Source organism: Strigops habroptila, chromosome 8, assembly GCF_004027225.2.
Source record: "Strigops habroptila isolate Jane chromosome 8, bStrHab1.2.pri, whole genome shotgun sequence".
Taxonomy (NCBI): Eukaryota; Metazoa; Chordata; class Aves; order Psittaciformes; family Psittacidae; genus Strigops; species Strigops habroptila.
Window position 1 is genome coordinate 24,084,988 of NC_044284.2, and position 19,888 is coordinate 24,104,875.

The following is a 19,888-nucleotide window of genomic DNA, read 5'->3' on the forward strand; positions in this document are numbered from 1 at the left end:
CCATTTGAAAGCATGAATCACTATGCCTGTACAGGACACGCTAATGCCATCCACAGGGATGAATGGCTAGCAATCCCTCCTCTCTTATACATATGGGAGTTTGTGCCACTGATAGTGTTTCCAATACTCTCCTTCTCCCTTTATCCCAGTTCTCCTGCTCAGCTTGTCAGATGTGTTTCTCCTTCATCCTGCCCTATTTGCACTGCTACAAACTATGAGATTCATATAGTCTCTCTATTCGATCTCAGGTTTATTCCTCCCATTAACTCTGATTTTATTATTCCTGTAAGACCAACAAGCTCTGACCCCTGGACCAGCTACCTAGCCTGTGCTTCCTGGTCCCTGGCTCTCTGCCTAGCCAGTTCCAACCTATCCTTCCTCTTTACTCTAGACTTGTAAGCAAATTCTCATTTTCTTTTCTAGCTCCTACTTGCTTTCTCTAAATCCAGGGTCTTCTGCTTAGCCTATTCATTAGCTCTCCAGTTCCTAGTCAGAGCTCCCTTCCCACTGTTCCAAACTGCCTGGATTCCTTATCCCCATCTATAGCTCTGCCTCATATCTGCTCAGGCTCATATAACTTCTATGTTCATATAAGGTATCCACCTTGATGTGTTTTTGCTGAGGTTGCTGCAAGAGGAGAAGGCACAGCTTCCCTTCTGTTAACTGGGTGCCTGACCACCCTGAAGTAGAGAGGCTGGGAGCACAGGAGAAGGCAGCTCAGACTCTCAGCAGGAAGGGTGTGTAAAACTATTAGACATATACTAAGCATGTGTAAAAAGACTTTTTTTCCCCAAAGACATTGAAGTTTAGGCATAGCTTCTTCAGAAGGTAAAAATCCTTCTAAGTAAGTCATATGTCCCTGACACACTGAATACCCCTGAACAAAAATTAGAGACACTTTAGGAACTCAAAGGAAAAGCCTCCAATTCTATTTTAAGATGGACTAGACAGTATTTTCTCCTTTTGTCCAAAGCAGCTTAACTATTTTCACTAAACTCTTCCTAAAAGAATTAAATTGAGGACTGTATGTAACCCTGAATTCTTTAGCCTGATCAGTCAAGATTCACAATGGCATATGAATTCAAAGCAATGCCTTGTACTGTTCTGTACAAGAAAAACAGAAGTCAATCAGGGAGTCCTAATTATATGCTCCTGACAAGAGGCGATTTCCAGTAAACTTTGATACATACGGCAGAAGGTTGCATTTCTCCATGGTGCCAGCTGGACTCCTGCAGATTGGCACACGTCTGCATAAGCCTGCAGGTTTTGACAGAGGGCTGCATTGTTCAAATGAAGTTCACAGAGATCATACTGGCAGGCTTCAGAATAACTCTGTGGATCAATTACTGAGTGGCAATTCTGGAATGGACCACTGGGATCTGTGATCAGACCACAGTATTCATTGCTTTGGATGATATGTTTTTCATCAGCAGTGCAACTTGGAGTATGACCATCATCTGGCAAGCACCTAGTGTGTGGGGGAAAAAAAAAGATGCGGAAAAATTCACCAATGAAATTGGGATGCACTAGCACCTAAGATGCTTTTCAAATCAGATCTAACAAAAACACACGATTGTCCCCATGTTAGGCATGACACATTTTAAAGCTCTACATTTCAAACACTTGGGATAGAAATTCAGATTTTAGCATGATTTCAACCTTATAACCTTTGAGAGGCCTGGAAGAAACTCAAATATTTATTTTGGCTTTCTTTTAAGTCAAGCTTTCTACATGGAAAATACATAGAGGAAAGGCAAACAAAAAGTAAAAGCATTCAAAGTTAAACCTCTACTATCATTAAATAATATATTGAGAAATGATAAAATAAATAGTGAAGTATCTCAGAGGAGTTCAAATAGATCTTCAAGTATTAGCATTAATATACTATAACAATACAGAAATCTTAGTGGGCATCTGCAGTATTTTATTCACATTTTCTCTTTTTAAGCACAGTTACATTTGTTATGAAACTACGCAGATGGATAAAGTAAGCCCACTGACAAGAATATATTTTGTCCCATGTGCCTGACATTTTTGGCACACATATAACAGTTGCTGAAAATATTCATCATTGCATAACCAGTGGCTAAGGCCCAACATCCCATTTGCAGTCCTACCTGGAATCATTGTAAACTTGCCAACTGTTGCCAAGGCTGGCTGAGTTTGTTTCCATCTCTCCATCTGGGTTAAGGAAGTCATCTGCTTTGTGCCCATTATAATTTCCACATATTCCACAAACTTTAGACATATAGGTACTGGGAAGAGTGATTTCTGCTCTGTGATTTCCATCAAACCTGACATTCAGCCCAAAGTCAGTAGTAACCACAACATACTGCCCACTGAGGGAAATACTGACACGCTGCACCAGCATCAGAGGGAGCACCTGGCTGACTCCATCAACCTGAAGGCACAGAGGACGGTCATTATAATAAAGTTAAAAGAAGTATTTTTAATGATGACCCTCTTAGATCACATCCCTATATTAAGCATAGGAGTTATACAGTGAGAAGTAAGAATTCATATTAAGTATTATTTACCATGAATGTGGTATATGTGGGCATAATGTAAGACCTTGAGGCCATAATAACATAGCTACATAGTTTCCAAGTGCAATCAAAGTGAGCTTGGTGAACCAGACCCAACTGGCAGAAATCCAAGACTTAGCATGATCTGTCAGCAATAATCTTTTATTTTGGAACAAATACGATTTAAAAAAATGTAGTTAGAATCGATTCTCAGAAAATTTTCAGGGTAGGTCAAATCTTAAAAAAGCTTCTTTTTGTTTTGTTTGGGGTTTTTTTTCTCTTTCAATTTTCATGTTTGAAACGCCAGACAATAAAAAGTAAGTGTCCAAACAAAAACTTCAAATTATTTAAAAATTACTAAAATTAGTATCTGCTTTGAATATTTGTTCTTATTACATACGTAAGAAAGTTTGGTTTACTTAGAAACATACATATAATAAAATAAACACATATATAATAAAAAATATAAATAGAGGGGAAAGCTATAAAAGCTATACAAGTTATAAAAGCTATAAAAGCTATAAAAGAGAAGCTGTAGACAAACGTGGATATATGAGTTTACTATGTTTCTAAGACCAAATGTGAAAGGTCTCAATGTACATTTAAACCTTGTCTCCTGTCACATAAATCACTATACTATTTTCTTATAAGAAGGGTGGTAACAAAGTAAGGTGACCTACTCATTTACTGGGGGTTTAAATCAAACATGTGTGTTGTCCCTTTACGGAAAGGTGCCATAAAGAAGCCTTAAAATACAATAAGTGGCAAAGTGACACAATCAGTGAGTGTGAGGAGAGTCATGAGATTGTCACTCCAGGACTCTCATCCGGCCATGCTTTATAGCAAATGCCAGGTGTCAAGGGAAGTTAGCAGTGATGTTGAGTAATTAGAAATCAGGGATGAGCATGCAGCTTTACAGGCTACCACAGAGAATCAGGAAATAACTACCAGTGTAGACTTGATTAATGCAGGGCCTTTTTATTCCCTGATTCAGACCAAGCTTGAGCATGCAGGGCAAGCTAGAAAGGTAAGCTAGCCCACCAACCCCTTCCAGAGTGTCCAAGTTGTAGCTACAAAGCACAAAAGTGTAGCCTATGATTTCAGTTCTGAAATTCCAATGTTAAGAACTCCACACTACTCCTACTCCTAAATATCTGACTGCCCTCTGAATATTACTGCATGTGTTCTGGAAATTTGTAGTCTTTCTTCATTCAGACTATGAATTACTGATGACAGATAGTGGGCTCCAGCCTTACCTTAACAACTCTGTTTTTACCCAGATTGATCCTGTAGCCATACACATCAACATCCACGTATTGGACGTAGGACACATGAGTGTTGTCTCCCCTGTGTTCGTTGGCTGCTTCTACGTTGAAATAGGGCAGCGAGCTGTTGCTCTCGCACAGCTTGGAGAGGGTGTAGGTGCAGGTGCCCATGAAGTCATGACGCTGCTTGTCAAATGTGTCATAGTGAGGATCCCCATGTATACTGCAAATTGCTTCTGGAGACAGGAAAAAGGAGTATGTTCTCATTAACACATGGATACATCCAGAAAAGCCACCTTGCTGTGCAGTAGGAAAGCACAATCATCCCCATTTTATAGATTACATATGGAAGAACTGAAACAGAAAAGGCAGATTTATATGGCATAAGTCAATGCCACAACAGAGATACCCAAAGAAATCAACAGAAGCAAATAAGCAGCACAGAGAGTAAAAACTTTAGGTGTCCTTCTACAACCCATTGGCTAGCATATGATTGGCTAAAATTACCTGTCACTGGAGATGGTGCAGATTCTGTTGGTGTAGCTGTTGGTGGTACAGGGGTAGGGACAGCTTCTGTTAATAGAAAAGAAATACAGTGAGTTGTAACATTATAGGTTGAACACTACTTACACACCAACATACATGAATTTCTTCTTATTCTTCACCAGCATAAAGTTAGAAGTGGGACTGCCTATATGTAAAAACAAGGATGCATGGGTCTTTTGAGTGCTTAGAAAAGCTTGTCTGATTCTTAGGTTGGTCTGCAAGTGAGTAGCCTGTCAACAGATGCCATATAGCAGAAGCGAATAACTCTCAGGGCACTGGTAGTTTCTAGTCAGAGAGTTCTGTTGTTTCTTCAAAATTATATTTATTTCTTAGGAATGTGACAGCTGTTAAGAGCTTTCTACTGACAGACGCAACAAACAGTCGTGTCGTGGAGCTTTCCCTCCTGCCTGCTTCTGCTTGCTAACAAACATTAGCATCTTCTCCACCTATTTTTACCCATCACAAAGATGTCTTCTAAAAAAAGCAGTCCTTTTGGTGTACTTGTATGTGTGATCCAGCAACACCAGGGTGAGTATTCTGATGTCATGTTCATTAACCTGGTGACATGCCAGTGAGTGATGGATCTGAATCTCTGGAAGTACAACAGACTAACTTCAGAGCATGCATGCATTCACTCCTGCCCCTTTGCAGAACAAAGAACACTCTCCTCATACAGGTACTCTCCTACTGCATGCTAGTGAACCCTCCACTGTGCATTGAGTGTGTGATAACAGTCAGCGCACAAGGAGATAACCAAGTGATGAACTGATTCATGGAAAGTAATGCTTTCCAACCTACTTATAGATGCACTACAGGGGCATAATCATCCAAATGAATCCACAAGTAAGGCAGTTGTTCTTCCATATCACCGACACTGCTAATGACATTATTTAAAGGAATTAAATTGTAATACAGAAAACAAGTTTTACAAGAACAAGTTAGAGATTTTTGAATAATGATTCAGTAACTACATATTATGATCATACTGCTTTTGTGCTAACTATGTGATTCAAACTGAGCTGGATGTGGGGGTTTTGCAAGATACTTACCATTATAATTTAGAAGAAACCAATAGACTTCACATAACTTGAAGTCTAGTGTATACTGAAAAAACTCTTCACAAACTTGCCTTGGAAGCTAATTTTTCATGTGAAAAATATATTTAATTTTTTAGAAGTTAATTAAAATACCTATTCAATCAAACATTCTTGTAGAAACAAAAAGTTTGGGAGGACTTTGACTTTTCCAGACCAAGAATTCACTTAACTTTCATCACATAAGTAGCTGTACAGTACAACAGAGGGAGGAGCACTTTTGGAGTTATGTTAGTGCAGCATCCAGTGGCTGAATCATGTGCAAATACACCTGGGAAAATGAAGAACTGGCTCTCACTAGCCCTCAAAAAAAAAAGGTCCCAATTCTTATTTTTCACAGAATTTAAAAGAAAATTATATGTTCTAAGAGAGTGGACCTGAATAGAAGTCCTTTTCCTGACTAGCATAAATTTGAAACATTTTATTGCTATTATATGAGTAGTATTTCACAGAGACTGACACCTAATAAGACCTAACTATGCTTTCTATGTGGTTTCAGCAAGTTTCTTGTTCAATTCACATTTTGTAAGTATTGCATGCTTGTCAGTAAAGGTGGGGTGAAACTATAATTCACTTCCGGATCCTAGTCATCCACAGCTTGTGCCAGTCTTAGCTGATTTGTTACAGGGTCAAGGATCAAGCTCACATTGTTGATTTATACTCAGATGTGGTAGTGCAACTCAGCTTTATTGACTCACTGTTATTTCTTTTTATTGCAGTGCTTCATATTTGCTGAGGTTGTATGAACTGAGATTTGCTGTAAAATGCCAATTAGAGCACTTAATCTGGTATCCAAGACCAGTATGTATACCCTTGGCTGGGTTTAGGGTTGCACTTCACATTTAAGGTAAAATTTGCTGGACCTTGTGATAATGGTCACGTTTTCAGAGAACGGGATACCTTATTTTGAACATTTGAGGTGGTGTGGAAAGACTTAGGAAGAAACCACAACAAAACAGATAGCATTCAAGTGAAGTGAGCTGTAAAGTTTTTGCCATTTCTCTTTTGCGGTTCAACGTTATAAGGAGTTTCTATATGGAAATGAGAAATGGTCAACAGCTCAAACAGAGTTGAAAAAGTATACTCTAAGGTGCAAACACAGACTTACCACAGGATCCATCCCTTACTCTCACATTGTCCAGTGCCGTATCCCCATACTCTGTCAGTCCTCGGACAGCCTCAAATATTACCTAGACAGGAAGCAAACTGAATCACTGCATTCGTTTAGGCAAATGACAGACCATTTTCCTTAGCACGTTTTCAAAATATTCCTTCTGGTCTATCTCTAAAGGTGCTAAGTAAGCTGAGGCTACAACAGTTTTCCTAGCTTCCCTCAAAAGCCTAGAATATATATTCTGTAATAAGGTAAGGACTTCAGGAAACATTGTCCTATCTTCTGCAGACTGATAAATCAGTTGTCTGGATTCTACAGATGAGTCCAATATAGGCAGCATCCCACTGTTCAAACCTTAAATCAGAGCAGACAAAGCTTCATTTAATTAAGGCACCTAAAGCCCTTGACTTTCTTTGTGAAGAAGGGAAGGAAGGAAAAAAAGGAAAACTAAATACATTTTTATCCCCTAACTAACAGCACTAGTAAAATTCAGGGGGTTGTTTATTTCTTCTCATAGTTCATCAGCATAGTGCATGAGGTCATTATATTTACAAAACGTAAACCGAGCAAATCTTGATTATGTTTTTCTACCTTACATCCACAACCTTCTACAGCCTGCAAAGGGAGAATAAATGCTGATACTGTACAAAGAAATTTATTCTGAAGATATATTACCTTTATATTTCTCTCTCTTGGAAAAGTATGAGTGATGGCACCATAGTTCCATGAGGAATTCTGGCTTCCTTTCCGACTCCACACTGCCGACTCCCCCATGCTGTCTTGGATAAGCACTCTCAGCTCATTCATTTCTTCTGACCCAAACATATAGTACCAGAAATCTATGCATATTTTTTCAGAAACAACAATATCTGGGCTCTCAAGTCTGTTAGTGTCAAATGGGATCAGATTACTTGCTTCTTGGTAGATGAAATAGCCTTCTGCGGAGCAGGGAAAAGAAAAAAAAAAGATATGGTTGAAACTTTGTAAATTGTCAGATGTCATTTAAAACTGAAGTACAACCCAACTCTGAAAGAAATCAAGGGCATCTTCAGTAGTGCAAAGTTGAGCATTTTCAGAATTTACCTTGCAATGGTTAGCACCATGTAGTTATCCAAACTAGAATGTGAGCTGGAGAGCAAAGCAAATATATCCCATTTCACATGAACCATTATTTTGGGATCATAAATAAAGATGTAGGCCTCTTTCATGAGACAGCACCTCCAGATACAGTGCCTCACTGATCCATGTTCAGTTTCCTCTTTCCTCAAAGGAAAATAATGCAATCTGCTTGGGGGATGTATTTTTTTCTAAGTTTATTTCTTTGATCTCGGTCTCGAGATCAAAGCCCAAGCACAAGGAAGATTCCAACCTGTCAGCATTTGTTTTTATCTCAAAATGGAAGGGATAGTAAGCAATGCAGATATTTCCATCAACATATTTAGGTTTTACATTATGAAAAGGAAGCAAACTTTTCAAAATTCAGAAAGTCAAAGAATTTCTTCTAGGATTTGAAATGCTTTAGTCTGAACTGCTTCAATATGAGATCACATTTTGCTTTACTAGGGCTGAAATTTTTGCTTCCCTTGGCCTAAGGTCAAAGCTACATTTCCCCAGCATGGCTGAAATCAACTCTCCCATCTGACTATGGAAAGGAATCAGAAAGAAATGAATAACCATTTCTATATGGCAAAGTACGGTTCCACACATAGCCTCTAACATTCAGTCATATGTTTTAGTCGGTGAGAAAATATAAGTCACATTTAAAGCTATATGGTCTGTACTGATTCAAAAAAACAAAACATTATTGTGTAAATCTAAATTCAAAATATTTAATTTCTTCTTTCAACAGGCAATTTTAATTGTTCAGTATCAGAATACTAAAAATACAGAAAATTATTTAGCAAAAATCCTAACGCTGTTACTGAGCCTGACAGTAGCTGAGCTTTCAGTCTTGGGATAATTACAGAAAGCAGTATGACTGCACACTGATCGCCCATAAATGGCTCTGCTGGTGCAAAACTAGTGGTTCAAACAGATAAAGATGGAGCAACACAAAACACTTGTTTAACCATACAACCGTGTTAGACCCCAGTTTTTCAGTCACATGTAGCTGAGAACAAGCTTTTTAAAGATATTCTTTGATTTCAGACTTGATCTTTTAACATTTTGCTAGCATGAACATCATCTAGTGCCAGGACAGCCATCATTATATTTATTGCCATTAACTCATATCAGTGTAATTTGGCCACAAGACCTCTCTTGAATCTGTTGCACATCACTGCATTCTCTGTGAGGCCTTAACCATGACATAATTAGCTGACTTCTACTTTCATGCACTGATAAAGTTTTCCAACCCAGTTTAATTTACTTGTAACTGACAGTGAAAAGTCAAAGACAGGTGTCAGCAAGAAACAAAACTGGCACATTTCAAAGGGCTTCATGAATCTCTTTTTCAAAGAAAGAAGAATAAAGGTAGTCAAAAGGAAATCAACAATGCCATATCTGAGCACTTACTTCCATCAGGATAGTCTCCATCAGGACCTGTTCCATTAGTCGGAGTATCATGCTTGGTTCGTATCCATAATCCCTGGTTGGGATTGCAAGGTTGGGTCCAGTCACAAAATGGTCTTGAGTTGTTGTTAAAATCACATCTGGTGAGGTAAGCTGAAATACAACACATCGAAGTAAGGAAGAGCAGCTAGTATGTTCAAAATCTGCCTGGATATTAACAGCACTAATGACACGCAGTTACCTGTTTCAGGATCCCATGTTCTCAAGCGCCCAGTTGGTCTTTGCTTGATCCTGCCAAGAAAAAAACACAGTGAAGCCCTTGTGGAATTAGTGACTCAAAAACTGTTTAAGAAAGAATGCTGGGACCTCAGCATATATCTTTGGGTGTTTCACTGAATAACTGAATAGATCCAGGGTTTCATCCATGTCTGACTCTTTCTCTTCCCATATATACTTACTCCTTCATGATAAAGCTCAAAGAGTGAGTAAAGGTCGGATATGTTCACTTCATCTAGTGTGGAGGAATCCTCCACTCTGTATCCTTCTGAACTGAAAGGAGACCAGCTCTCCTAGGTACAGGGAGCTACAGAAGGGATGGATGGATGTAGCTCAGCTTAGAAAATACTAGGATAATAGCAAAGACTTGATATTAACTTGCTTTGGCATTGTCATCCCTGCTGTTGCAAAGTGGGTATATGCTCATGGCATTGTCATCGCTGCTGTTGCGAACTGGGTAAATGCCTGTAAACTAGCGTACTATGTAACTCTGTTATTTGTTAGAAGGCTACATATTTCTTTTAACCCCTGCAAGTCTCTCATGACACAAAGCTGCCACCTCATTCAGCTTTTCTAGTTTACCCTGAAAATGCTGCAGAACAAAAGCAGTTACAAATGCACAGTCCTTGTGGTGCTACAAAGTCCCACAGAGATCATTTGGCACAAGACCAAAATCCCACCACAGATCACAGTATAAATAGCTCTGCTCTTTAGGTGTTTTGCGTAGGGACTGCAAGGCTACAACAGTGGTTCTTGATGTACTCGGATGATGGCCCCCAGTTTCAGGAGGCAGGGTTCAGTTCTAACCTCTGTGGTGTCTCCTTAATTATTCTTATTGTACTTGACACAGTATAGAGAATCTGCCCTTAAGTGAATGCATCACAGTGAATGGCCCCACTGCCCTTCAAAATCCAAACAATGATATTCAGAGAAACTAGGGAGATTAGGAGCAAATATCACACAATCAATTCATCAGTGAAATGCAGCAAGCAACTGGAGAACTGACAAAGCTAAGGCTAAGGAGGAAAGAGAATATGGAAAGAGATATAAAGTAAGATAATTTTCTTCACTGTTCCTTCTTGCATCTCTTCTTTCATGAAAAAGGGAAAGCTGTGACAAGTTGCCACTTGTCTCTATTCAGTGCTATCTTTAACCTGTTACACATCAGGCAAGTCCTAAGGCAAAGGTTAGTGTAGATAAATTCAGAGTCAAAAGTGTTCTGTAACTACAGCGGTTATTCTGTCAAGATCTCCCCTCTTCAGATGTGCCATTAAAAATCCACGTTACAGGTCTTTCACACAGACAGGAGCCAGTGCAGAATTAGGCAAAATTAAATTATTAAATTGAATTGAAAATTTAAATTATTTCTTTTTTTTAAATTACATGGTTCAGTTGTACAATATTCCACATTAAAAAAGTGAAGAAACATTCCACATATAAAAAATGAAGAAAGGGTATTTATCATTAACCGCTAAGATTCCTGAATTAAGCTGAATTCAGTACTGTGCTACTTACCCTGTGGTATTCAGCACTGAAACACAGAATAAAATCAAAGTGTATTTTAAGTGCCAGAGGGTTCCCATGCTAGAAGACAGAGTCTTCTGTGCGGTACAGTTCACATAGTAATCCACCAGCTGTACTCAGTGAGGAGGAAATGAGGATAACCTACAGTGAAACAGAAGAATATATTGACCAGAGGGTGGAGGCGATTATAAAAATCTGTCCAACCAGACATCAGTTACGCTTCCTGGGTTATCTACCTCGAGAGAAGCACATGTGATCCAAAAGCTCACATTCACTTCAAGTGTCACTTGCTTTCACACTCTTAGTTGCTTGCTGGAGAAATTGACTTGATTTTGGAAATCTCTGGTTTTGCTGTTTTATATTTTTTAAAAGTCTGCAATTCTAAAGAGCTTTTTTATTACATTGATAGCAAGACAACTTTCTTCATTTAAAACTCCTGCCCAGCTTTCAATGCTATTATAAGTGAGATTTCTCATATTGACTGAATTTCTGCCTTTCTGAAACTAGAATTCAGAAGAGCTGATAACAAGCTTTCAATTTACTCAGTCATGTTATTGTGGGCACAATTCACGAACTTGCTGAAATAGTATTGTTACCATATTGGCCCTGCTTGAAAATCAAATGGTCATTTTCAGGGCTGCAATGAAGTCTCTAGAGGTTGCTGGCACAGAAAAAGCAAGTGAATCATTCCCACTGACACTTAGGCCTTGCTATTCAGTTCTTTTGCAGCATTCCTTGCATCAGTGCCTGCAAAGAAATGGTTCGAAGGCAGCCAAATTCCATACTTCAGCTGGATTTTATGAGTGATGAGAATCAAAGGAGAATCAGAAAGTGTACAGTGTTTCCTTGCATTGCCTAGAAACCCCAGACCATGGCTCTATTTTTTTATAAAAGGAGGATGTCTCCGAGAGTGGGGCTTTCTGGAAAAGTGTCCTCTCAGTTACAAGCACTTTCCCTTTGTGATTATATTCCAATGATTAAGGTCATTAAGGCTTCATAATGTAAGCCTGGAATTTCTTCAACTCCCTTTTCCCCCACTCAGCACAAAATATTTTCACTTGCCGTTAACAAGTAACTTAGGAGGCTGATTACAGAAACAGGAGAAATAAGGATGGATCAAGTAAGGCTAAGCAGAAGTTAGATGTTAACTGCTGTGCTGACAATGGGCCTGGGGCAAATTCTGCCACAAACTCATGCCACACACAGGCACCCCCAAAGCCAGAGGGTGGATGCTTACATAACTGGTAATCATCCCTCTCCAATGAAAATCCTTTCCTAGGAAAATGTGTGTATATTTGCTAATCAGTAAACAGGGAAGAGAATTTCTGTGATCTAGACAAAGAGACTCATTCTCTGCACAAAACCATTGAGCACACTCAGTGTGAGAGGGAGAATACGAGTGACCTTCAGATGAAAGCTGCATTGAGCACACTGCATTTTCAGCAGGGCTGCTGAGATGCTGGTCCGGCAAGTGGTAAACCTGTAAAGGTAAATGGTAAATCCGTCCATCCAGATGATGCACAGTCTTTGACCCCTCCTCACCCATGGCAAATATGAAGCACCGCAGCACATGAACACTCCTGTCAGTAGAACATGGCATGCTCTCTAGCCATGCTGTATGACCTTTTCTGTCAATCTGTCACTCCTATTTAATGTCAGGTACTCTGTAAAAGGTGAACTGGAATATTGATTAGGGCTTTTCAGCAAGTGACAAATATTAATAACCACTTTTATATACAGGAAGGATGACAAGGAAATTACTTGCCATTTGATGCAGTGGGATGTGGCAGTATCCTGCAGTCCTGACAATCAAACTGATCACCTTGCAGGCCTACTATTTCTCTTCTCCATCCACATGCTTTGTATCTCTGAAAGGCCCCTGGGAGACACTGCCATTTGTATATTGGTCTGGACTGCACAGCAACCTGAGGAAGAAGAACACGTGTTCTTCATTTCTAATACCATGAAGCTAAAATTCTTTCCAAGGAAGGGCATTTAGAGACAATCTGACAAAGAAGTTACGTTTTACTTCTTCCTTAAACCAAGGATGCATGTGATGCATATCTGGCAGTTAATCCCCATGGCTGGCCTCTTAGTGCTCTGTACTGCTGTGTTTCATTTTGAAACCAGACGCTAGCCTTCACCCCATCTACAGCCAGCATTAGAAATTCTCCTCACCTGCTGCTTGTTGACAATGCTTACTGGGGCCACTCAGTGGGAACAAACAGATGACAAATTCTCCACATAAAATCTGCATAAGAAGATGCCAACAGTAGGGCTTGTCAATGACATGCAATATCCTCAAAAGGACAGAGATAATACTGCATACAGCTTCATTTCTGGCTGGTGGTCAGAAAGGGACTCTTAATTTTTGCAGAATGAAGTTAGGTTTCCCAGGAGACAGAATCAGCCAGATGCCTATGCAAAAGGACATCACAACGAAGACACAACTAAAAAAAAATATTGTCCCAAGCAAGATAAATCAAACAGTAAAAGAAGCAAACTCAGCAGTTCATCCATTCTAGTGAGTGCTGTCTAAGTGCAGGTTTTGGTTTTTTCCAGCATATATAATTGTTCTCAAGTATCTAAATCTGGTTACTACATTTTCTTGAATCCCAGTGTTCTCTGATGAATAACAATTGCACTTCACCGTGTTGATAATGCTTAGTCTGTGGTGTTGTAATCAGTAGAAAACTAGGGATTTTGACAACCTTAAAGAACGGGGGAAATTATACAAACCCTCTTTTTCCTAAATCATAGGTTTGGGGCTAGTTGAGTCTCATAGTGACACTATGGGAGACTGCTACACTGCTACCTAGCACAAAACAGAGAGGTCACTGGCTGATACGAAATGGTGATGTCTTGTTGGGATGACTTGCACCATATATATGTCCCAGGGCCTATTCTGTCTGAGGCTCTACCTAGAAGAAATTTTAATTGAATTAACTAAATGGCTGTTCTTAAATGGCAGAATTCTGTGCAGATTCTCTTAATCTGGAATACATCAGCTTCGGTAAATTTGTACATAAAAACTAAACATCTTTATGTGTTTTTCAGACAATGAATGTATCTCGTGGTTTGCACAGATTTAACTGCATTGGCTTTTTTGCACCAATTTTAGTTAAATTGATACAATTTGCATGAGTAAAGGGATCCCTCTGTTGTTTCTATTCAGGTAATAATTCAGTTCTCCCTCTGCCCTGACAAACAACTGAGTCAGCTTTTGCAGTGTGCAATACCTCTGTCACTATTTCGGGAACTCCTACTGCCCTCTGGGCTCCACTCTGCCTTTGTGTGAGAAGGCACAGCCATTCCTTCACAAATCTGTCTATGCTGGACTCTTGTTTGAGCCACCCAAGTCACTGTTGTAAACCTCCACTACAGAGTTATGAAACAAATAATCAGCACCCATAAATCTATAAACAGATTAATTTAGATTACGCAGCAGTGCAACTAATCCCACATTTACTATGATGAGTAACATGCTTTTATAAGCTGAGGAGGAAGTACACAAAAAAATCTCTGTTGCTAGAAAATAAATGGATGTTTCTTTGTTGAGTAAGGAGTACTTGTGTTCTATTGAGCACAAGCTGAGGTTGTTTTCCTAACTGCTGGCTCTCCAAACTCAGGTTTCGATTTGAAATTCAAGTTGTCTTTTTCCTGCTCTGAGAGCTGTAATGATTTTGAAAACGAAATGTAGCATTCTTATTAGAGTGCAGATGCCAGATTAAAATTTCATTCTCTTTCTTATGTTTTGAACACTGCAGAGCTAACAGAAATAAAAAGATAACAGTTTTTCTGACAGTATTCTCAGTTGTCAATCGCCTATGAACAAAATTTCTGCCTGCCAATAGTACTCTTACACTGTGACTTTAAAGAAATACATTTTCAAGGTAACATTTGTAAGTTTACCAGGTGCTTACAAATGTGTATTATATGGATAATGTATAACTAAAATCATAACTATTAACACCTTTATTATCTTTTAGTTGAAATACATCACAATGTATTTCATTTCTGGCATACCAAAGTAATGAACATAACATTTCTCCTGATTAATGCAATAAAGAGTTTTTGCTGGCATTCCAGTGGATTTTTAATAAGGAAAAGACCGCCATAGGTAAAACTGCTTTCTTCTTAATTTTGGGGAGCTACACTTGCAATCATGAGATTAGTAAATCAGTTCATAAAAGCCCAGAAATTTTTCCAAGTCTGTCTATTAATAACAGATGAGATATAAAATATGGTTTTAAATACGTGTTCCAGAAGCAGATCTCTGGCAGGAGGAAACTGTTTATACTTATCTCTTTAACTGCCTTCTTTCTAGGGTTCGGTTTTGTTATTCAGTGATAATCTAATCAGCTGCTTTTGGCTCACTGGAGTTCAATAATTTCATATCTGCATCTTGATGTATTTTACATTTACTGGTTTGGATCTACGATACACAACACGCCTGTGGTATGCAAAGACCATCCTCTAACAGTAGTTTCTTTCAGAGGCAGTGATGCTTTTCATTTCCATCAATGAGTTTGTGAAACCAAGCTACCTACAGAGATAAAAGAGTTAGGCTATTGTAAAGGTCTGATTCTGCTCTGTTCCAGTTCCAATATGCTACTGTAAAAGTTGGTGGTGCTAGTCCTGGTTCATTTTAGTGTAAACAAAAGAGACACATGGCTCATTCTCTACAACATAACTCGAATTACAGATGCAGCTGTGTCTAAAATTAGAACTCTCAGGCCTGGCTTATTGAATGCTGAAGTGTGATTGAATTTTCAGCTCACCATTGCATGCTGCTTTGAGGCTGATGAAGCCTACGTTGTCCCTCCAGCCTCTAGCACTCTGATATTAGCAAGCCTTTACTTGAACCCATTTTAAACAGCTGTTGTGTGCCTGGTTGATTTTTTCTACAGATCCCAGATGAATTGGTGCAGTTCCTTGCCTTCCAATCCAATTTATCATTTCTTGAGTAATCCTATAAACCTGTTCCCTCTTCCTGATTGTTTCAGGAAGGATGACTTCTTCCATCATCTGTTACCTCATGGATAAGGTTGCTTCCTCTCGAGATATAGTCCTAAGGTATGGTCACTTCTTACAGTAAGAGAGCCCTCCAGATATCTGATGGCTCCTGCAATTAAGCTATTAAACCTTGTTATTACAGTTGCTTCACAAAGCACTGTAAAAATTGTAACATAATTTCCTTTTTACGTAAATATATAGAGATGTACAATTATAAATTACTATGTGCAATTATAAACTACTTAAAAATGAAGAAGCTTGTCAACACCTATTAATATGGTCTGATCTAAATCCTACATTTCCCATGATTACTGGAACTATGTACTGCTGCTTTCCATTACCTAGATCACAGATACCTCCCTTCCCAGTCTACAGGAAAACCCACTAAGAGGTGGCTGAGTTGAGCTAAAAAAAGTGTCAGTCTGGCAGCTCCTGCTGCTTTTACAAGCAGAGACAGACAGGAAATTTAACCTGTTGCACAGTCTATCCCCAGATCACAAACTAAACCCACTCCATACCCTAGCAAAGTATGAAGCTTGTGAAATGCATTGCTATTTGTACTTTGTTCTACAAGTTCTACATCTGAAATGAACTAAACTGAAATGGAGATCACTTGTGTCATTGACACGTTCAGAATGAGTAATCAGTGTTCTGCTGTTTGCTTTTCAGTGAATGGAATTTATAAAAAAGCAGTTGAGTTCTGAGCTATGCAGGAAAACAAGGCTTATGTCTTGTGAACATATGAGAACATATGATTTACCTGGAAAGTAGTACATAGTGCGTCTGTGCCATGAGCAAGACTTAAAACTGTAAGTGCTGCAAACTCATGTTAGGCTTCAGAAATAACCTTGTGAAGGCTTAAGAGTCACAAAGCTCACACCTCTGCTTTTTCTTCGCTGCCCTAAGAGCTCTGATCTTCCAGGTCATATTCAGGTTATGCTTCCAGGTTTTCAAAGAAGTAGAATGCTTCTCTCCCTTGTTTATTTTTAAGCAAAACACCATCTGTGAGTCAAAAATATCCACTTCACAAGTTTAGATTTATGAAAACAATTTCTTAAAACTAGAATCAAAATGGGAGGATTAGCAATGATACAGAAACATGTGGGTAGAGCTGGGAAACAGAAGCAGAGGCAATTCCCTTCACACTGTTAATGTTCTAAGTACACGGCTTCCAAGAAAGGCAAACTTTTAAATCTTCTCTGTAGTTTTGAATAAACCTTTTAGAGATGGAGAGTGTGACACCTCCAAGTCCTGGCAAATTCTCTTTATTCTAGGCCTGCTATATAAAGAGTATAGCAGAGGATAATTTGTGAGAAAAGCTTTACTGGGGGCAGGGGGGAAGGAAAATTAGGTATACTAACCAGTTAAGATTTTACTATGGAAAATAGCTTTCATTTTATCCCACAGTTCTCCTATTGCCCATGTTAACATGTAAATCCAGAAGATTAATAAAATGAAGACAATAATACAATATATTTAGAAAAATCTTTTAAGCAGCCATAGACTGTAAAGCATTGCTCATCTCCCTTTGCATCCACACAGCTAGGAACAGGTTCCCAGATTGCTGTGCTCCAAGGACCAAGTGCAATATAGTACTCTAGTTGCATTCACCCATGCCTTCACATGGGCTTGCTCCTTATTTCTGAAAATTTTTCCCCAGGCTCAGGTTTCAGAGCTGATGGTTAGTTCTCATTTCCCAGGGTGGAACCATGAGATGACAGGACTTGTCAGAGGTCAGAGCGGAAAGAAAACCCAGCCTTTCCTTTATCTCAAATATCTGTTCTGCGGGGTAAGCTCTTGTACCTTGGTCTCCCACATCGCACATGAGTCAGCCTGTCTTTCTGGCCCTGGTGCATTTAATTTTTCACAGAAAATGAGCAAGTCCAAAGAAGAAAAATGTGAGTGAAATTACCTGGTTAGCTCAGGGATTAGAGCACTCACCTGATTTGTAAAACACCAAAGTTTCACCAGAATGAAATAGTGGCAGTGATGGAGGCTATGGGTTCATGAGCGGATGAGCAATCCTTAAGTCTTAGAGGTGGTCAAATTGCATTGTGTCAGCCATCTAGGAAAGAGAAAACTATGCACACAAAGTACAGTGAAGGGTGAGGCTTCTCGCTGGAAGGCAAATAGCTGAAACACTGCAAAGCTCCTCCTGGCTTTTGTAAATACAAACGCACTTTTGGTGGGATGATGGTAGATCACTTTTGGGAGTTACCATGGTGAACCGCTGGGATGGCTGGCCTTGCTAAGGACGCTCTCCAGCGCCTGTCAGCAGGCTGAAACAAATACCAGCGATGTTGGTAGCAGAAGCTTGTGGTAAGTAGGGAGTTAAGGTTTGGTACTTAAAACCTGAAGTAAAGAGCAGCCCAGCTCGGGGCCACTCTTTGGCCCATGACACAGCCCTGCCCTGCCTGGCTGTAGGCTGATGTCCTGGCTTGCACCGGTAGCCCGCACCATCTCAGGCTATGTCTGGGCCTCACTGTGACCCCCACACATAGGCTCACACCTCAACCTGGGGGGCCAGGAACTGCCCTGAGCTGGTCAGCGCTGGTTCCAGCTGGCTCAGGCGCTGCGTGAGGGGCCTATGCTGCAGCCGGTCGGGGGGCTGGTGGCATGGTGCCCCTGCTGACAGGGAAGAGACTGGCACACAGGTGGAAGCCATGGTGGACAGGACCTCAATGTCTCACACCACCTGTCTCCTCACAGGAGGAGATTCTCCATGTTGAGATTGTTTTACCTATTACACAGTCCCCTATGGGCCTTACGCAACCAGGGGATCACGCAGTAACGTCATAACAATTTTCTGTTTGTGCTGGAGTCACTCTTTGGTTTTGTTTCTGGTACCTGGTCTGCGGGGAAGTCAGTTGTTGAGCAAGCACCATGGCAGTTTCTTCCCCAAGTCCAAACTCCATCTTCACCACGCCTGGTGTTCAAAAGAGTAAGCTTTGATACACACCATGACAACCCGGCCCAGCATGCAGCTGGGTGGAGTCTCGTATCCATTGCTGTTAGCGGACCCACTGAGTGAGCTCTTCATCACAAGCCACTTCATCTTGACTTTTATGCAAAGTTGTCAACTTTGCTTTGATATCTGCAGACAAAATGTGTAAAACGAGAAAATAATTATTGTTTTGGTTGTCCCTCAAGATTTTAATGTTGGTATTAGGTTTGCACAGATATTAAAAGCTTGGGTAGTTTTCTAAGGTTAAGTCAAACAGCCATTGATCATGACCTTTGCCCTTTGATTAATTTCTTGAAATTGGATAAGATCGGGTCCACTCTTTTGACTCCCAGGCTCAGTGTAATGAAGCATTTAAGATGTCTTCTGGCAGAACTGTGTTTTGCCCTATTGATCTCAGCAAGCCTAGCCAAGCCCTGGCATGCTAGGAAACTGAGGATAAACCTCCTTAATGTTTGGCAATCATTTTTGTTTCCGCACTTGTGCGTATCTTTAGGCACAGTCCCGTCTTCCTTTCCCTCCAAACTCTCGGGCTGAATTTCACAAGTAACTTTCTCTCTTTAATAGACTGGAGCAAAATCCATGGAGTCAAACACCCTGGCATCAAAACTACAGACAGTAACGGAGGAAAGACAGTAATTTCTCTGGTCTGATAGATAGTTTGATGCTATTCCTGCTCAATTTTGTCACCTCTGCTATGTCCAGAGTCCACCAGACATTGAGGAGGCTGCCTAAAATGAAACACCAGTAAGAGCGTGGGGTGGGTGCATCCGTTAGGGCCAACCTGCACTAATGCCTGGATAATCTGAGCTGTAGGTGATGGCCAAAATCAAACTGCGCTGTAGTCTTTTAACTGAAGAGTTACTCACGCATTAAACTGTGGAAGAGATGTATTAGCATGTTTTCGAAGAGATGTCCTGCTTCTGTAGGTCTGACATCCAATACTTCTTTGTGTGATCATTCACACACTGTGAATGCTTGGATAAACATTTTAAGTACAGATACTTTCACATGCTCCCTACCTGGCAGTCAGTAGGGTTTGAAGTAAATACAAT

At 39.9% G+C, this 19,888-nt stretch overlaps 1 protein-coding gene across 1 annotated transcript in view; it reads right to left on the reverse strand.

Annotated features, from left to right (window-relative positions):
* LOC115611698 (IgGFc-binding protein-like) overlaps window positions 1-19,888 on the reverse strand; it is a 43,460-nt gene that overhangs the window by 16,660 nt on the left and 6,912 nt on the right. Inside the window, exons 3-10 of the mRNA XM_030495002.1 lie at window positions 18,719-18,797; window positions 9,297-9,346; window positions 9,059-9,208; window positions 7,220-7,482; window positions 6,539-6,620; window positions 3,782-4,026; window positions 2,295-2,401; window positions 1,191-1,468 (exon numbers count right to left, since the gene is read on the reverse strand). Of these exons, the coding sequence (XP_030350862.1) occupies window positions 1,191-1,468; window positions 2,295-2,401; window positions 3,782-4,026; window positions 6,539-6,620; window positions 7,220-7,482; window positions 9,059-9,208; window positions 9,297-9,346; window positions 18,719-18,797 (1,254 nt within the window). The remainder of the gene's footprint in view (window positions 1-1,190; window positions 1,469-2,294; window positions 2,402-3,781; window positions 4,027-6,538; window positions 6,621-7,219; window positions 7,483-9,058; window positions 9,209-9,296; window positions 9,347-18,718; window positions 18,798-19,888) is intronic.